This window comes from Amaranthus tricolor, chromosome 15 (assembly GCF_026212465.1).
Source record: "Amaranthus tricolor cultivar Red isolate AtriRed21 chromosome 15, ASM2621246v1, whole genome shotgun sequence".
NCBI lineage: Eukaryota > Viridiplantae > Streptophyta > Magnoliopsida > Caryophyllales > Amaranthaceae > Amaranthus > Amaranthus tricolor.
This window is the reverse complement of record NC_080061.1, coordinates 3,028,197-3,047,209: the sequence shown is the minus strand read 5'-3', so window position 1 is coordinate 3,047,209 and position 19,013 is coordinate 3,028,197. Positions and strand designations below refer to the sequence as shown.

The window sequence follows — 19,013 nt, the reverse complement described above, 5'->3', positions numbered from 1 at the left end:
AAATGACAATTGGTTAATACTAATTTATATTGAGGTTGTCTTACCATGAAACGACTTTAATTGGATTAGTCTAAACTATTTAGAAAACTTCTTGTATAGATGTGGTCAAATTTCGTTCCTTTTAATATTTTTTTAATAATAGATCGCTGGTATTGACCCGTCTTACGATGAGATATTCTTACACAACACTTGTTGGTTTGTTAATGAAGAAACCCATTAGCCGTGGGTCGTATACGAAAATAACGGGTCTGACCGTTTCACCACGCCGGTATATAAGAACTCGATACTTCACTTCACCCGCAGTCTTTCGTTTATTTTACTTCGCCAAGTTCTGCCAAATTTTCTGCTTTACTCTATTAATCGCCATATATAATATCTTATATCTCTAACCCGCAAATTGAAATTTGACCCAGACCTGTTTTTCTGACCAGTTCCATTATTATAATTACAGGTTACTTCTATAAAACGTCATAAGTCATCTCATTAAATTCCATCACTTCCTATGTCGGCGATTCTTCGAATGTTCTAGAAACTTTAGCACAAGTTTCAAGGAATGTCACCACATCAATAACATTCAGCTCTTCCTGACGTTCACTTCCATATCTGGTATTGACCCATCTATTTTTCTGATGTTCTGTTTGTAGGGTTTTACCAATTATAATCCATTCATGACTTTCTTGCGTTTAAATTTAAACCCAAATCTTGATTTGTGCATATTTGGATTATATTTTATTTTTCTCTCGATGTTACTTGTTAAAGGCTTTGTATTAATGTTCAAATGTTGTATTTGAATTCTTGTGTTTGTTCGATTATTCTTTGTATTAAGTTTTATGTGTGGTTTATTGGGGTAAGTGTATTTTGATTAATGGTCTTAGCGTGAAATAATTTTAATTAGGCTAAATTATCTACTAAATGGGTTAAAATATCAACTTTCATAGTAAAAATACCCGCTTTTAAAGTTTGATGGTTTAGGGTTAAGGCTTTATTTTATATATTAAAGCTGACACATTAAATATTAAAACACTAAATTTTTTAAATTTAAGGTACTTGTTATTGTCGCCTAATATTGAAGACGGTCTCATACAAGAGTTGTTATGGCTCATTGTTTGGCTATATTGAACAAGTTTTATGGGAATTAACATAATGTAAAATCAAACGATTAAAACATACTTCCTCTGGTTTTTAATTTTTTATTAATTACTACAGATAGTGACATCTTGTGAGGAAAAATATCACTATCTGTAATAACTAATAAACCAGAGAAAGTATATTATATATGGACAAAGTATTTAAAAGAGTGTTTTTGGGGTCTGGCCGGCCTCAACAAAAGTCCATTGGGTTGTGTGACATAATAGGTAGAGAAAGGATGAAGTTGGAGTTAGAGTTATAAAGAGGGTGGGTGTTGTTTATTTTGCAAGTATTTGCATACATAAGGATGAAATATACGCTAAGTCATATTGGTGTGTTCCCAAGGAAAGGTTTTATGTGTTATTCTTTTGCATTTTTTGATGTAGCCAATTTGTCCGGAATGAGCAAAAACTTTGCCTTTACTTGGGTGTATTGTTGATGAGCTTGTGATATTATAAATCGAAGGTAAGGTGACTAGATTAGCAAAGCAAGGCTCTGTGGATCGAGATATATCGAGGGGCATAACACACATTTGTGATACTTTGGAGGGTACAAGAAGTCATACTTATTAAGAAATGCCAACAAACCAAAGACGGATTCGCAAGTAAACAAGCTAAAATATAGGTCTAAGAATACGAGCAAGAGTTTTGAACATTTCCGCTTTTAATTTATATATAAGTCCAGCTCCCATATACCACTTTTTGAAAATATATCTACTAATTTCTATTTGAAGTATTTGTTTGTAGTTATAAAAAATTGAGAAGTGAGTAATAGTTCTTCACAAAAATGGTGAAATATGAGAAGGCATAATCAGTGTTGCTTTTACTTGAATACGTCTTCTCATTGAATTTGCATTAAACATTTGTTTACCCCAATGCCAATAATTGGCTCCCACACAGAGCAATGTTTGGGAGGTGAAATGTACGCAGCCTTACCATTGTTAGTGATCAAAAGAGGTCTAATTGACTTGACTTTTATTAGCAGATTTCATCTTCAACTTCACATAAATGAAAAATACATATAATTTAATGAGCCTTTTCAATATAGTCCATCATAGTTCAAAGTCCAAGGTACTATAAATCATTGGCCTAATGAAATAAGGGACAATTATCTCATTATAATAATGGATGAAATGTCGATAGATTGTATTTACGCTAAACGACTTGTTTCGGGTCTGGCGATTTCTCGGGTTTAGCTTGTATCCACTCAGATTTTGATTGGGAAAACTTCAGCAAAGTTTGTGTTGCTTTGTCCCTATATTTAAAAAGAAAACGTTGATTTGATATATGTAATACATGTTTTTGTTGTTGTGTTAATCCACTGTTTTTATTTTTTAGTCAAATTAGCTTTTCTCGGTCTTTATTGAAAATGAAATAGGATATTGTTTTGTGCCTTTTGCTTTGATAGATCCCAATAAGTAGGCAAAATGAGTTCAGTGATTAGTGTGGAGAAGCTGTTGGATGATGGAGATAGTTCTATGCTGATGTCCACACCAACATATAAGAGGCCAAAAGCCCCGTTTCTTCGTGATTCTCTCAATGTCCCTGCGCCAATTTCCACACATGATCGCACGCTAATGAAAGATTTGGGGGGTCGTGTGCAAAAAGAAGGCAATGATCCGGATTGTGTTTGGAAGGAACAGAGGTATCCGTCTCGAAAGAGAGTTTCTCCTGTTCATGATTTCCTTTCTGGTCAAGAGTGTAAAGCACCTAGACTTGCTGAAACACAGGACATACAATTGGGTCAACGTGAAACCGATTTCACCATCCAAGCTGTTGTGACCGATGCAATTCAGAATGGAGGACAGCCGATCCAACATGATACTGTTTTTGGAAAAGTTGGGGACTTTGGAGAAGACCCTCTTAGATCACAGGAAGGTGCTTTTGCACAGACAACTATGCAAGCACCTTTGTTGAATAAATCATCGAAGATCAAAGGAAAAAACGGGAACTTTGAAGATAACGATGATGAACAAGAAAAGGGGAAGGAACAGTCAGAAAATAATAGAAAAGGGAGCACATCGGTCGTTAAGGATAAAAAGAAGAAGAAGAAATCAATTGAATTTTCTCATACTGACATGAAACTGTTTGAAGGTAGTCTTGCAGGTGCTAAAAAAGAAAGAAGCTCGCATCGTCGTAAAGTAAGGGATACGCTACGCTTATTTCATGGTGTACATAGAAAGCTAGTGCAAGCTGATGAAACAAAGACTAAGGGCCGAGTGGATTCTAGCATTAAGCTAATTGCTGCGGCAAAGATCCTTAAGGATAATGATAGATATGTCAATACAAAAAAAATATTGGGGCCAGTCCCTGGGGTTGAAGTAGGTGATCTTTTCAATTATCGTTTAGAACTTACAATTATCGGGCTTCATAGGCAAATTCAAAGGGGTATAGATTTTATAAACCAAGATGGAAAACTTCTTGCAATAAGTATCGTGGATTCTGGGCGTTATGATAATGGTAAGATTGATTCTGATATACTGATATATACTGGTCAAGGGGGAAATTTAGCTGGTGGATGCAAGCTGTTGGAAGATCAGAAGCTTGAAGACGGGAATCTTGCTTTGAAGAATAGTATCGAAAAGAGGAATTTGGTTAGGGTTATTCGAGGGTTCAAAGAGAGGAAGCAGATCGATTGGAAACGTACAACAACTGCAACATATTTTTACGATGGATTGTTTACTGTTGAAAGGTATTGGCTTGATCTCGGGCCTCATGGGAAGTGGATGTTTAAGTTTGAGCTGAGAAGAGCTCCGGATCAGCCAGAACAACTGATGAAAATGGTAAAGCAAGGAAAGAAAGCGAAGAAAGCAAGGAAATCTAAGAAACGGGAAACTCATAATATGGATGATATTTCAAAAGGCAAAGAGAAAGCTCCGATTTGTGCTGTTAATACCATTGATGATGAGAAAAACCCGCCATTTACATATATTACCGAAGTTATGTACCCTGATTGGTGTCGGCCTATGCCTCCTACGGGTTGTGTCTGTAAAGACGGTTGTTCAGATTCAAAGCATTGTGCCTGTGCCATCAAGAATGGAGGGGAGATCCCATACAACTATAGTGGGGCAATTGTTGAAGAAAAGTCCCTTGTGTATGAATGTGGGCCCTTCTGCAAGTGTCCTCCGACTTGTCACAATAGGGTTAGCCAACATGGTATCAAACTTCCTCTTGAGATTTTCAAGACTAAATCGAAGGGGTGGGGTCTCAGATGTCGTACTTCTATTGCATCTGGTAGCTTTGTATGCGAGTATATCGGAGAGCTCCTTGATGACAATGAAGCCGAACAAAGAACCGACAATGATGGATATTTATTTGATATTGGGCAAAATTACACTGATTTTACTCTTCGTGAAGGGCTTTCGGCACTTATACCTGACATGGCGCCTAGTTGTACCGATGTGGTAGAAAATGTCGGTTTTACCCTTGATGCAGCAAAGTATGCTAATGTTGGAAGGTTCGTCAACCATAGCTGTTCTCCGAACCTTATTGCGCAGAATGTGCTTTATGATCACGAGGACAAGAGAGTTCCTCATATAATGTTTTTTGCAGCACAAAATATACCTCCTCTACAAGAGCTTACTTATCATTACAATTATGAGATAGATCATGTTGTTGATTCTAAAGGGAATATCAAGAAAAAGAGTTGCTACTGTGGCTCAAGTGATTGCACCGGAAGAATGTATTAATAAAACTTGAGCAGATCTCCATTCAAGTAAGTCTTTCCTCCATAATTTTTCTATAAAATTTTACTAGCATGTTAGCGTTCTTGTGTTTCTGATCGACAACCTAGTTCCTCTAGGAATGTAAATATGAGGTGAAGCTCTTGTAGAATTTTGGGGGTCAAGGAAGCTTCTTATTAGCTTGCTTGCTGGGGTATAAAAGCTTAAAATTTCTCTTTGTATATAGTTGTATTTGTTCTGAACAACATGTGTCTTTTTCCTTTTCATTGGTTGGGATGTAATTTGAAAACATTGCGAGTGGGGTAGTTGGGGTGCTTTGAGGACGAGTTGGCTATTTAGCATCGTGTGATTAAGAGAATGTGTATCTTCAAGAGAATGTTCATTTCTAAGTCCTAGCCATTGCAATCGAAATCTTCGAATGGAAACGGTTGCAATTGGTAAAGATGGCCGTTTTGGAACATCAAGGCTAAGAATAAGTTTCAACGGGAGCAAAGAATTATATGGGTAAGAATGATAGAAATGGCCTTTGAAGCAAGACCTGTCGCAAGGGTCAAGGCGAAGAATTGTATGTTTAGTGTTGCTAAGTAGGTCCTAAGAAATTCAGCAAGACTGATAAATGTTGGGCATTTATGAAAGATCTTATTGACAAGATAGGTGTACTGCATGCATATGTCGGGTTTGATTTGTCGAGGAACCAACTCAATTAAAAGCTTAAGCTGATGGTTGAGACCCCAGAATATGTTATATATTCTAACACGCTCCCTCACACAAGAGCCCTTTGGGCTAGAAGTGTAGATGCGCAGAGGCGCTGAATATTTTCGCTTTAAATGAAGGGTGGTTGATATTGGAACCCGTGACCTCTTGTCACGTTGGCTTCTGATACCATGTCAAGGAACCATCTCAACCAAAAGCTTAAGCTTATGGTTGAGGCCTCAGGATATATTATATACTCTAACACGATTTACGGCTACATTTTAAATGATAGGAGAACTTGTAATGAAGACCTTTAGAAGTATGTTGGAGTTGCAGATACTAGTTACAGCTGCTGCTTGGTTTGAGTTGTATTGGTAAGGTGGTATAGAGTCGTGATGACTAGACGTAGGCTAAAGAATACTTGGATGGAGCGAGTTACAAATGTTAAAAAGAGAATGAGTTTGTTGGATTATACAACACTTGATAGAACTGAATACTGACCACAGTTGTTGAATTCATAGTTCAGGTAGACAACCCGTCGTTTAGGATATTAACTTCGGGAACTACAATCGAAAACATGTGAATTGGTTAGACTATATATTTTTAGATTAATTTCGCCCCTACTCCCTAGTGTCTTCATTGGCTATTGATTAGATATAAAGCTGAGATGAGTACTCCTTTGTTTCCTTAAGATTGCTCCTCGGGGTGTTTGCACAACACCCAAAAAATTGAGACAGTGGGTAGTTAGCGGGGGTACTGTAGGTGGGGTCTTGTCCTTTAGTGGAATAACTATAGATTTTAATATAACATCCCATCAAAAAAATATATACTCTTGTATTAAAAAGAAATATATTGTAGGTTTTAGCGAGAGTATGTATTATAATTTATAGGTGGGGTCATGTGGGGTGGACCAAATTAGTATATGGAGCAAAAGTAGTGGGCAGACTGTTGAGCGAGCGTAGAACTTTTTACTTGCTGTATATTGGCTATTTTTATCGATTCTATTCGTAGAAAATATGATTGTTAAATCTGCAAAAGGCAGTGCTCATCTCTTTCTTGTAATGAATGCAGGTAATTGAATTATGAAATTCTACACAAATAACAAAATTGGGAGTACGTCGATTCCCCAAGAGAGCTTCTAATGAAAGAAAATTCCGTTTTGCTTTATGATGGCTCCTTCGGCTGAAGCGAGGAGGAAGCTTTTCTTCTTGAATCTATACCTTTGATTAGTCGTTTACTCTTTTCGGTTTTGTAGAATGTGCATTGAGATAGTATTAAGTCGACTTTTGTCATCGACTCGTCGTTCTTGAGATCAGTTTAATCTTTACGTTTCATAGATTTAGTTCATTGAGATTAGAATAGCAGCTTCTTCTGTGATAGAAAATATTTATCCAAATTTAATTTTAGCCTGTAAAATAATAATATTCATTATAACATTACACATTTTAAAAATAATGAATTAAAAAAATAAAATAATTATATAAATTCATCTATCTTAAAATAAAACGGTCTGCTAGTTGAATAAATAAATAAATACTGTTCCCCTGAGAATTTCAAACCGCGTAATGGCCACTTTTAACTGTTTAACAATATCATTAAGTGAGGTTCTGGAAGCTAGAATTGTCTGTAAGACGACACTAGAAGCAATAACATTAACTCGTGGTAGGCCCAATTAACAAGTGTTACTACTTGTGTATATTGGTTGCCACTGTTTTTCCAATCTTGAAATTTGCTTTTTTAGAATTCATCTTTTCATTTTTATTTGTTATATGGAGTATTTAACTTTTTAAAAATATTTTACCCTTTAATTTTTAATTTGTTTTCTGAATCACATCTAATTCTTATTTTAATTGATATATTTAACATTAATATGTAAAGGATATGTGAAGACTGAAGTATACATACTTTTGAAGCTATAAACATCAACTTAAATTTTTGGTTGAATTAATTAGTTTTTGATATGCATGATTTTTTATGAATATAACATGTTAAATTATTATCCATTTGAGATTTTGTTAAATTTAATATATAGAATTTTACTATGTACTTTTTATAATTTTTTGTAAAACAAATTCATAAATATTAAGTCTCAAACACATATTTTAAAAACCGTAAAAAAATAAGTAAAACAAATAAAAACATAAAAAAGGAACGGAGAGATAACGGTAATTATGAGGTATAAGATCATAGTGATTGATTAAAGAATGGGATAGCTAGCTTGTATTAAACTAGGCTTTTTAATTGGGGTGTTTGACATTGCTTCTTTGTTACGTGTGTTGTATAGTTGTATAGATTCTATAAAGTTTTGTTTTAATTGTTTGTTTATATCTAAGTAAATCTCACAATTTGTTAATTATAGTAAAAGTTAAGAGTTACTTATTCTTGAAGTTTAAGAAATGGATTTAACTTGCTACTTTTACTTTTTTATCATACAAGTTTTATATATTAGAAGTTATAAACATTATATAATTAGTTTATGATGTATTTTTTTAAAAAAATTATTTGATTTTATTCTAAGATCGCTTTTTAAAAAATAGTAAAAAGTACTCCTAATAGGACAGGAAAAAAGAAAAATAAAATCATTTCATCAATTCTAGTAGTCTTCCTTATTATTTGTTTATAAGGGAGGTAAATTTATCCATTTATTTTAATTCATTCTATTTTTCACTTTATTTTTGTGAATTTAATTGAGCTATAATGCCAAATTTTCAATTGTTTTATGAAGGATTTATAAAATTATATGTATTTCAAGAAAGTATAAAAACTAATTTGTAACTATGGGAAATTAAAAAAGATATTTTCCAAACATTTTGTTTTGGAGCAAAAAATTTTCAGTAATAGTATTACCTTTGATTAACATATTTTCAACAATTAGTTTAAAATTTTCAGTAATAGTAATTCTAGGAGAACGTCGGAGGAACAGATTAAAAGTGACATGTATGAACTTCACCTCTCTAAGGACCTGATCAGGAATAGGGTTCGTTGGCGGCGCCTTATCCACGTCTTAGATTACATAACCCGTCCTTTTTACCCATCATCTGTTATTGTTCATTGCCTTTAATTATCGCTCTTTACCTCCTTCTTTACTTTTATCTTTATTTTTAGTTATTTGTACGTATTCTATTTATTCTTTTTGTAAGTTGTAAGTTTCTCTCTCTTTGAAAACCTTAAGACTCTTTTACCGCACTCTCCTCTATGAGTATGAGTTGCTGTCGTTCTACCCTCCCCAGAACCCGATCATAATTCTCAATGAGGAAAATACACCGGGTATGATGATGATGATGCAACTCAATATATAGTTGAATAATTGAATAACCAAATACTTTTAATAAAGGGAAAAAGTGATTATGATATTGTTCCTTTATTAAACACATCCCCAAATAAAAACAATATACAGTCATTTCTCTTTAAATTTGTTATATCGTAAATTTTTCAATAGCAAATTCAAAAAATAAATAAATACCTGAAAAAGAAACTAAACTGGCTCACTCAATTATGGACCTTTTAGTCATAAAAAACATGAAATACTCCACTAGGCACCAGCAAAATGCATTATAAATATAGGTTCCAAAAGTTACTACCTCAGAATAACCCCCCATATCTACACTTTCTTTATTCATTCAATTTCCACACAATTTATGGATTCCTTCCTTAAAAATGCTCCTTTTTTTCTCTTAATATTTTTTCCTGCATTGATATATTGCTTAGAAGATCCCATTTTCCACTCCAAGGCAACCTTTTATTATGCTACTGATGGCCTTGGAACACCAAGTATACTTGCTCATTAATATATATATATATCTTACTTTTTTGTTTATAATATTTATTTTCCAATTTTCTTAAAGTCATGTTTAAATTCAAAATGTCATATTTATGTTTCTCTTTTCTCGTATAAAATTTTCTAAATATTATAAATATAATGGAACATAAAGAGTATTTATGTTTTTTTATTTACGTTATAGTTTATACTTTTTATTATTTGATTTTTTTTGGGGAATTTTTATTAAGTAATTGTCGTTATTTTTTCTGTCATATTTTGTACGTTTCTTTGTTTTGTTATGTATTTTCCATTTATTAGTTGACTAATAATTGTATTATAAGATTTAAATGACCATTAATTAAGTTTATTGATGATTATTATTTATGTGTGAAAATTAGAGGGTGGGTGTGGATATGGTGAATATGGAAGGACTATCAATGATGGAGATGTAGCTGTAGTTGCTGCTACAAAACTCTTCAAGGGTGGCGTTAGTTGTGGTGCATGCTACAAGGTATGTAGTCTTCTTTAATTTCCTAATAAAATTAGCTAGGTTTATATATAAATATTATTGCAAATACATGCATGTTATTAGTTACTCCATATTAATTATTCATATGATAATATAATTAATTTAAAATTATGTAAAAATATTACACGTTAATTAGTATTGTAATAATTGCGTAAATATTTTTTCTTAAGCTTTTCATATACAAACCTTGTAATAATTGCATTTAATTTATTTTTCGCAAATAAACATCTAAAAAAATACTTCAATATGATTAAGTGCTATAATAATACTCTCAATAGTCTCTCATGTTTCTAATTAATAATAGCGGATACAAGTATACAACTGAGTTTCGTGTCTGCAACTAGGACTCTAACATTGAAAAATTAAAAGTTTGTAAAAGGAGGTTCTAAGAATTAAATTTAAGACCGACAATGTATATATATTATTATTCTCTCATTTTTTAACCAAGTGAGTTACGTACGTAATTTCTTTGAACATAAGTGTATTGTTAATAATCTTATATTACTTATTGGATATGAACTCGTCGAAATAGATCATAAAAATTAAGTATCTTATAGGGTCTTTGAATTGAAAAAAATAATTTTTTTATATTATATTATATTTTTTAAAAAAATTTTAATTATTGAATTATATTTATATTTGAGTCATGGATCCGCCACTGTTTGTTATAGGTAAAGTGCAAGGAGGTAGAATGCAACGGAGAAGGAGTGGTGGTGGTGGTGACAGATTACGGCGTATCGGACGGCGAAACAGATTTTATACTAAGCACTCATGCATTCAACAAAATGGCTACGGAAGGTGCAGAGAAGCAATTGAGAGATTATGGGAAAGTTCAAATACAATACCAAAGAACCTCTTGTCAATATCCCGGTAAAACACTAACAGTTCAGGTTGTTGAACATAGTCATTATCCTTCCTATTTGGCTTTCCGGTTTTTGTACCTGGCTGGTAATGCTGATATCACTGCTGTTGAATTGTTTGAGGTAATACCCTTTTTTTTTTCCTTTTAATAAATAAATATGCATAAATTACATGCATGTTTGGTTATATTTAATGTAAAAATAGCATGCAAAAGTTTTAAATTTATGGTTAAGCTTATAGCGTAAAATAAGGCTGTATTATATATTTTTTAAAATATTATAATTAGGTATTAAGAAGGATATAAGTAAACATTTAAGATATTGAAAGTAAACATTAAGGTTAAGTTATAGTAAGTAAGCATTAAGAATAATGTAAATAGGCATTAAGAATACGGTAAGTAGCCATTAATCTTTAATGGATTGGACTTGAGATATGTCTGTATCAAAGTGACGATCTCTCAAGAGACTGGCCGTCTATTTAGAGTTTCATTATAAAACCTATAAAGTTAATCTTAAAGTTATAATCAATAAAAAAATAATAAAAATGTTAAATACTCTATCACGAGCTGGTAAGTGGTATGAATTAAAGTCTCTTAAATTAAATTAGTTAATATAAAGTAATTTCTTATCAATAATTTTAGAGAATTAATTTAAAAATGTGATACAGGAAGAAAGCCTAGGATGGAGGACATGCAGGAGAGCATATGGAGCAGTTTGGGACATGATAAATCCACCAAAGGGTCCTTTAACAGTGAGGTTCTTCTTAGATGGAAGTTCTGCTTACAAAGTTAGAGCTCGATGGGTTTTGCTGCCTAATCTTATCCCTGCTTCCTGGCTCCCTGGATCTGCTTATGATACTTCCATTCAACTCCATTAATTAATTAATTAATTATGTACTCAATTAATTTATTAATTAATTAATATTATGTACTCTATCAATTTGTTGGATCTCTCTAATTAATTAATTAATTAATTATGATCAATGAAGCATTATATATTTTGTTTGGAATAATCTGTCTTTGCTTGCTACGTACTTGTGAGTGCAAATGCAAACAATCGAAAGTTTTTTTATTACGAATAGACCGGAAAAGTAAACTAGGTGAAAATTAAATATATTAGCTAAATTAACCTTAAATTTGAATTTATCACAAAATCATACTTCACATAACTTATTTTTCTATATATTTTTTCCTATATTACCTATGATAAAATACTCCCTCCTATTCATCTTAAGCGTTTTATTTACTTTATGCTCTTTATCCAATGCACTTATATTCAATCCTTAATATATTTAATTATGCATAATTAAAAATTTTAAAAAGTTGATATTAATAAAATTTACATTAAAACAAATCAAACAAGATCCAACATAACTATTTTTAACTTAAAATTAATAATAAAATATAATTTAAAAATGATGGATAAATAGTTACCCAAAACATCCTATAATGTAGAGTAGATATATCAAAATTTTAAACTGCCGCCACACTAGAAGTGTAGAAGTGGCCCGGTTTGTGTCAAAATTAAATGATGATGATGATTAATGGATAAGCATGTGCATATTATTTATCATCAAAGAACAAATCATTTTCTAAATAAATGCAATAAAAAGTTTCCACCAGCTTATGCTTTGACTTGATTCGGCCATGTCGTTATTTATTTTTAGCCCTAGAGTGAAATATAAAGAATCCAATAAAAAATAATATAATATTAGTTTTGTCTTTTATTGTTGATATTTTAACTATTTTATAAAAAAGCTCTAACAATTCATATTACATCGCAAAAATGTAAATTGTACTTAAATTTAATTTATGTTAATATCAATTTTAATTTGTACATAAGAATATATTTTTTGAGCCCTAAAAAATTTAAAACTAAACTCGAGCGGTAATTCGCTTTGTTTTTGCTAATCGAGAGTCATTGACTTAATTCAAACACTCTTGTGGACTTTTAATTTGTTACTGCAAGTGCACTCAATATCAAATACAAAGAAACAAATTAAAGAGAGTAAATAGTAATTTATATATCTCTTATATTGGTTATATATTTTTTTAATATTTTTATTTGAGTTTGTAGATGAAAATGTAATAAATGGGTATAACTAAAGAGTAGGTTATATGACCAAATTTATGGAGGAGCCTAGGCATTCGAAACCCATGCATAGGCCCGCTGTAGTAATCACCGTTGAAAATCATGAACACATGCTGAGATACGGGAGGATTAGTTTACCGTCCTTCCTGTTTGGCTCTGCAGGACAATTAATTAAAAATTTAATCCCCTGATTTATAATTTGTCAAGAGTCAATTACTGGTGGAAGTCTGTCTTTGTTATCTTACCAAGTTATGCAGTAAGATCACTTGAGAAGATGGTTGTGCCTGTAAAATGCAATTAGGAGCTAGCAGGGCCCGAAATTCTTCCGGCGACCTACTCCAACGCCCAAGTCAGTATCAGTCTGAAACAAATTGCCAAATAGGTCTTTCCAGGAGCACAATGGCTACAAGGTGGATTACTACTTAGGACTTATTTAGACGTAAAGTCTTTATGATAATCTAACAAATGCTCTTTTCAAAATTAATTGTAATTACTCTCTTAGATTTATGATTGTGCTATCAATATTCTTCTGAAAATCAATGTGAGTCTTTGAGATTTAGTTGTAATAACTCTTTAGCAAGAAATTACTTAGATTTCTTTGTATGTCTCTTAATAGTAGAAATTAGTTACCGCATTTATGTGCTCCTTTAAAGGTATTTATAGCCTATCATTGTGCATGTAGAACATTTCTTCTGTTATTTCATCAATCTCCAAAATTCCCTTACATGCCACTATTATTGTTCTTAACGTGTCAAGTTCTCCTTTACTTTGGTTATTTTTCCTTTATTTTATATGACACTCCTTGCTTCTTTTATTAATACGTGTCCCACTAGCTTGTAATAATCTTCAAAAATGGACAAGTGTCTTCCAATTGCATGTGACCTTCCAATGTACTAATACTCTAAATGCAAAGCTTCTACAATTTTTCCAGATAAATATTGCCAGATCTCCTTTTAATCTCATGAATTTCTCCCAAATTAACGTTAATTTAACCCTTCCAGATAACTTTCTGCCATAATTACTTGTGAGTAATATTTTGCAAATACAACCGTCATCAAAAAAACATTCAACTTTTATATATATATATATATATATATATATATATATATATATATATATATATATATATATATATATATATATATATATATATATATATATATATATATATATATATATTATATCACCATAGCCACAGGCTCCAGCTAGTAAATAGCACCATAGAGCAAGCGAAGTCAAAAGATAAAAATTAAGAATGTCAAATAAAATATTACCTTCAATTCGCCACTAATGTCCCATTTGCTTTTTGGACATTATTTATCTCTTACTCTTAATTTGTATTTTATTATTAATCTATAACTTAAAACATAGTCAAATGAGATCTTGTTTGATTCGTCTCAATGTAAAGAGAGATAGTAATAATTAATTAAGTCAAGGCAATGAATTAATACGAATTTATAGTAAAGAAATTTGGTAATAGTACATTGTTAAATAGATGGACTTGCTACTTCTAATTTCCACTTATTGTTTGAGGTGTTTAAACTGCATTACACTTACCTTAAGCATGGACAAATGCACGTACAAAGATGTTTTTCTAGGGTTATTTGGCAAAGGATTGTTAAAGTGTTACAATAAAGTTTAAAGGCTAGGGTTATAATTTAAAAGGTGGTGGATCAACACATCTAGAACGAGGATGATATGTTTTAGGAAATTGAATTTATGATAATGTATGATTTGTTGTGTGAAAGTTGTTTAGACACTGTTTGAAAAAATAGCTTATTCGGTGATTTTAGTTTATTCACAAGTAGATAATTAGGTGGTTAAATCATCTAGTCTTATTGTTTGGTAAATTTGTTGGTTGGAATATATATCTTATATTTATCTGAATTAATAAATTCTTTTGACACAAACTCCTACTAAAAATGTGATCAAAATCTGGTGATTAAATCATTTGGTAAAACCTGCTAGTCAAATCAATCATTTCAATCAACAATTTGCAGTTTGACAAACCTCAAATAGTGTAATTAGCTTATGAAAACTTGTAATACGTAAAGTAATGCATAGCTTGAAAAATATAATATAATATTCATGTTTTCGTCCATTCTTCCATCAATGCAAATTAAAGAAAATCAATTTTTATTTTTTCATTTTCACTTGAATTTTTTTTTATTTTAGAAAACTAGTTTACAAAAAAAGTTTTCTTTCAAAGCAAACACTTTTAAACGAAATACATAACAGCTTGTAAATTATATAATAGTTTGAGCAAGTACTTTCTATACGTTTCGTTTTATTTGTTATATCTGCCTTTTGCTCAACTTTCGAAATGCATAATAGCTTATAAATTAAATTGTCAAAGTTTCGATGATCGCAAATAGTAATTATAAGTCTATAATAGTATAATATAAAGTAGTTTATAATTTTATAATAATCTAATAATACATAGATTAATAGATAATATAATAGTTTATTTTAGGTTTGAGTATTGTCATGATACTGTTTTTTAATTAATTTATTTATTTATTAATTAAAAATCATATTACTAAAATACCCCTTGACCTTTCCGGATTGACTTTGACTTTTGGTCAATGGGCTTTCTGCTGGACTTCCCATCTTCCTTGGAAGGCTCATGGCATCTTACCTTCAGAATACTTAACTTCCCTGTCATCTATCTTCTTTGGCCATCCTCCTTTTTAGTTGAATAACTGCCCACCACCTTCCACTCTTCAGTCATGCTTGGCTCTCCTTGTTTCAAGGAGAATAACTGTCCACTTTTCCCATGGCCAGTCCACCTCCCATTACTCCCACTACTCCCATGATCTTCCACCTTTCCTCTCTGAAGTAACTTCCCCCTTCAATATTATAAATAGGGACAACCATCAGAGGGGAAGAGACATCAAAAACAGCTTTTCCTAGTATCCTTGCTTACACTACTTCCTCAAGCCTTCCCAACCACTAGCACTAGAACAAGCAATCTCAATCCCGACCTTCCTTCTTGCATTCATTCTACAATCTGTCATTCATTAATTTCCGATTTACGTTCTAACTTGAGCGTCGGAGGGGTTTTCCGGGAGATCACCCCCCGGACAAGGCTAACGTTATCTTGCAGGAATTCAGGTCACCTCCTATCATAAGTCGCTTCTCTTGATCACACTTCTACTTGTCTCCAGGTATTTCAAGCGTATCCCACTTCCTCGTTTCATCACCGAAACAGTTTGGCGCCGTCTGTGGGGAACTATACAAAAAGTCATGGCTCCCAAGAAGAACCCGACTCAAACCGCCACCGTGCATAGCACAGACACAGACACTTCAGCGGGTCACGCTAATAATCAAGCCGTGACTCGCCGTGATCTGGACATGCTAGCGCGAAATCTCACGGCCGCGTTCTCTGAACAACTCCGCGCCGTCATAAACAATACCCCTACTCAACAACGGGTACTGGAAGACATGGCGAACCAAATAAAGAACTTAGAGGAACGAATCGAGCCCCGTCAAGAGATACCAAAATCTCATGAATCTCAAGACGGGAACTCGAGGACTTCCCATTCCAGTAGACGCAATAAAAATAGGCGGGAAAGGTCCAAAACTTACCCGCACCATAGCAAGACAGATACACGAGATGGCGAATCCAAAACCGCCACTCCAGATGCCCGAACCTTCATAGAGAGCAAAAAGCGAAAGACGTCTGAGAGCGTCCAATCCCTGGTAGATAAAAGAAGGGAGGAAAGGAAAAAGGCACAACTCGCCGGGTCTAGCCGTCCCCTCACTCCCACCTCCATGCCGCGGAATGAGGACGACAAGAGTGTCCTTCCCGAAGAGCCCATATCATTAGTCTCTCCCCTGGCCAGAGAGATACTGAATACTCCCAATCCCGGGAAAATAAAGGTACCAAACATGGCTGCTTTCGATGGCACGTCATGTCCGCAGGAACATTTGACGGCGTATAAGAATCTTATGTTGTTGTACACCACCAACTCATCGTTATGGTGTAAGTTCTTTCCAACTACTCTTACAGGAGTAGCTTTGACATGGTACACCTCCCTTCCCGGAGGAAGCATCCACAACTTTGCCCAACTAGAGGGCAAGTTCCTAGGCCACTTCATAGCCTCAAGAAGGCAGGAGAAATCAAACTTCCACCTGCTTAGTGTCACTCAATTGGAAGGAGAATCCATATCCTCATATCTTAAGAAGTTCCATGAGGCAGTGCTGGAAGTGACTGATTTGGAGGAGTCGGTTGCCCTGAACGCCCTAATCAACGGAATGAAGGCCCAGCGGCTGAAGTTCCAGTTGGTTGAAAGTCAAGTAAAGACGTATGCAGAGGCCATGAAACAATGCCAAAGTTATGTCACGGCGTCAGAGATATGTCAAGCACATGATCCAAAAAGGCGAAAATTTGAGAAAAAAGATGATGGGCCCCCCCGTCAATCCTCACGAAGCAGGAAGGAGCATTCTTCGAGGAGAGAGAAGATTTACATGCCGCGTCATCCTACGCCGCCGTCTGATATGGGACCTCCACGAGCTCGACCCGTATATGTTACAGAAGGAGAAACTAGGACGCGGAATCTGGGAGATGGAGGAAACGACCCCTTATTCAATCGAAACAGGAGGGACATTTTCTTCGCTGTTCGAGATCAATTGCCAGCTCCACCTCCAGTTACCACCCCCTCTGATAGGCGCAACTATAATCTGTGGTGTGATTATCACAAAGAGCACGGCCATACTCTGGCACAATGTCGCGAACTAAAGCGCATCTTGCATCAGTTGGCTAATGAGGGAAAACTGTCCAGGTTCCTCAACAGGAGAGATTATGATGCTGGAAGAGAAGGGGAAAGGAGGCCATGGCAACAGAAACGCCGATCCCCCAAGCCAAACGAAGCAAGACGCGAAAGTTCCGACACTCAAGGAACGATCAACATGATTTTTGGGGGATACACTGAGGAATATCCCACTATCCGCGCGGCAAAAAACAGCGTCCACACTTTGCTGAAAGGACCTCCCATGGCCACATCTAAGGGACCGGTCATGAAATTCGATGCCACGACCTCCCAACCGCTGCAACAACCCCATACCGATCCCCTGGTGGTCTCTCTCAAAATTGGGCAAATGAAAGTCAGACGGGTGCTGGTAGATACGGGAAGCACGGCTGATCTTATTACAATGGAGTGCTTAAGAAAAATGAAGTTCGAGGAAAAGCACTTACAACCCCTAGACAAACCACTGATTGGGTTTGGAGGGAGTCAGGTCATTCCGTTGGGCACGATCATTCTCCCCGTACGGGTAGGGGAAAGAAGTGAAAGCCGGACTATGCCCATACGGTTCACAGTGGTAGATCTCAACTTCCCCTACAATGCTATCATGGGGCTCCCACTCATTAATAAGATCAAGGTTGCAATCTTTCCCCATCAACTCTTGTTGCAGTTCGAGACAGATAATGGAAAAGTTGGCATTCTCAAGGGAGACCAAGTGACGGCTCGCCAATGCCTCGTCAACACCTTGAAGCGCGGGTCCTCTGAGACACGAGCAAAAAGAAAAAGGGAAGAAAATGTCCCAGCTGTCATGAGCGTGTACATGGAAAATCTCAGCACGCATGAAAGGCCTCGCCCCATAGAACGATACGAGGAAGTAGACATGTTCGAAGGGAAACAGATCAAGGTAGGGAAAGATCTTCCTAGCACAGTCAAACAGGACATAGTGGCCACCATTGCTGAGTTCCGCGACGTCTTTGCTTTTTGCACGGAAGAAATGCCTGGCATCCCTACCAGTGTCGCGTGTCATAAACTTGACATCAAACCAGGCTATAAACCCATAAAACAAAAGCTACGACATCAAGGAAGAGAGCGGACTGAGGCCGCCAAAGAGGAAGTCGAGAAGTTGTTGAGAGCCGGATTTATTAAAGAATGCAAGTATTCTGAGTGGCTATCCAACGTTGTCCTGGTAAAAAAACCAAATGGCAAGTGGAGGATGTGCGTCGACTTCACGGACCTGAATAAGGCGTGCCCTAAAGACGATTACCCACTTCCAAAGATAGATCGTCTGGTGGATTCTACAGCAGGCCATGCATTATTAAGCTTCATGGATGCCAATGCCGGCTATCATCAGATTCCGTTGGCAATTGAAGACCAACCTCACACGGCCTTCATTACCAGCATGGGAGTCTATTGCTACAAGGTTATGCCCTTCGGATTAAAAAACGCGGGGGCAACTTATCAAAGGATGGTCAACAAGGTTTTCCAATCTCAGATTGGACGGAATTTAGAAGTATATGTAGACGAC

The 19,013-nt window shown here is 34.7% G+C and overlaps 2 protein-coding genes across 2 annotated transcripts; both read left to right on the top strand.

Moving 5' to 3' along the window:
• Positions 1-299: 299 nt before the first annotated feature.
• On the top strand, positions 300-6,964 carry LOC130800612 (histone-lysine N-methyltransferase, H3 lysine-9 specific SUVH6-like). The gene is made up of 3 exons (XM_057664154.1): positions 300-606; positions 2,536-4,842; positions 6,575-6,964. The coding sequence occupies exon 2, from the start codon at positions 2,555-2,557 to the stop codon at positions 4,814-4,816; it is 2,262 nt and encodes a 753-aa protein (XP_057520137.1). The 5' UTR covers positions 300-606; positions 2,536-2,554; the 3' UTR covers positions 4,817-4,842; positions 6,575-6,964.
• Positions 6,965-9,079: 2,115 nt separating this feature from the next.
• Positions 9,080-11,655, top strand: LOC130801394 (expansin-like B1). Its single transcript, XM_057665236.1, has 4 exons — positions 9,080-9,274; positions 9,662-9,774; positions 10,464-10,775; positions 11,320-11,655. The coding sequence occupies exons 1-4, from the start codon at positions 9,142-9,144 to the stop codon at positions 11,527-11,529; spliced, it is 768 nt and encodes a 255-aa protein (XP_057521219.1). The 5' UTR covers positions 9,080-9,141; the 3' UTR covers positions 11,530-11,655.
• The last annotated feature ends 7,358 nt before the right edge of the window (positions 11,656-19,013 follow it).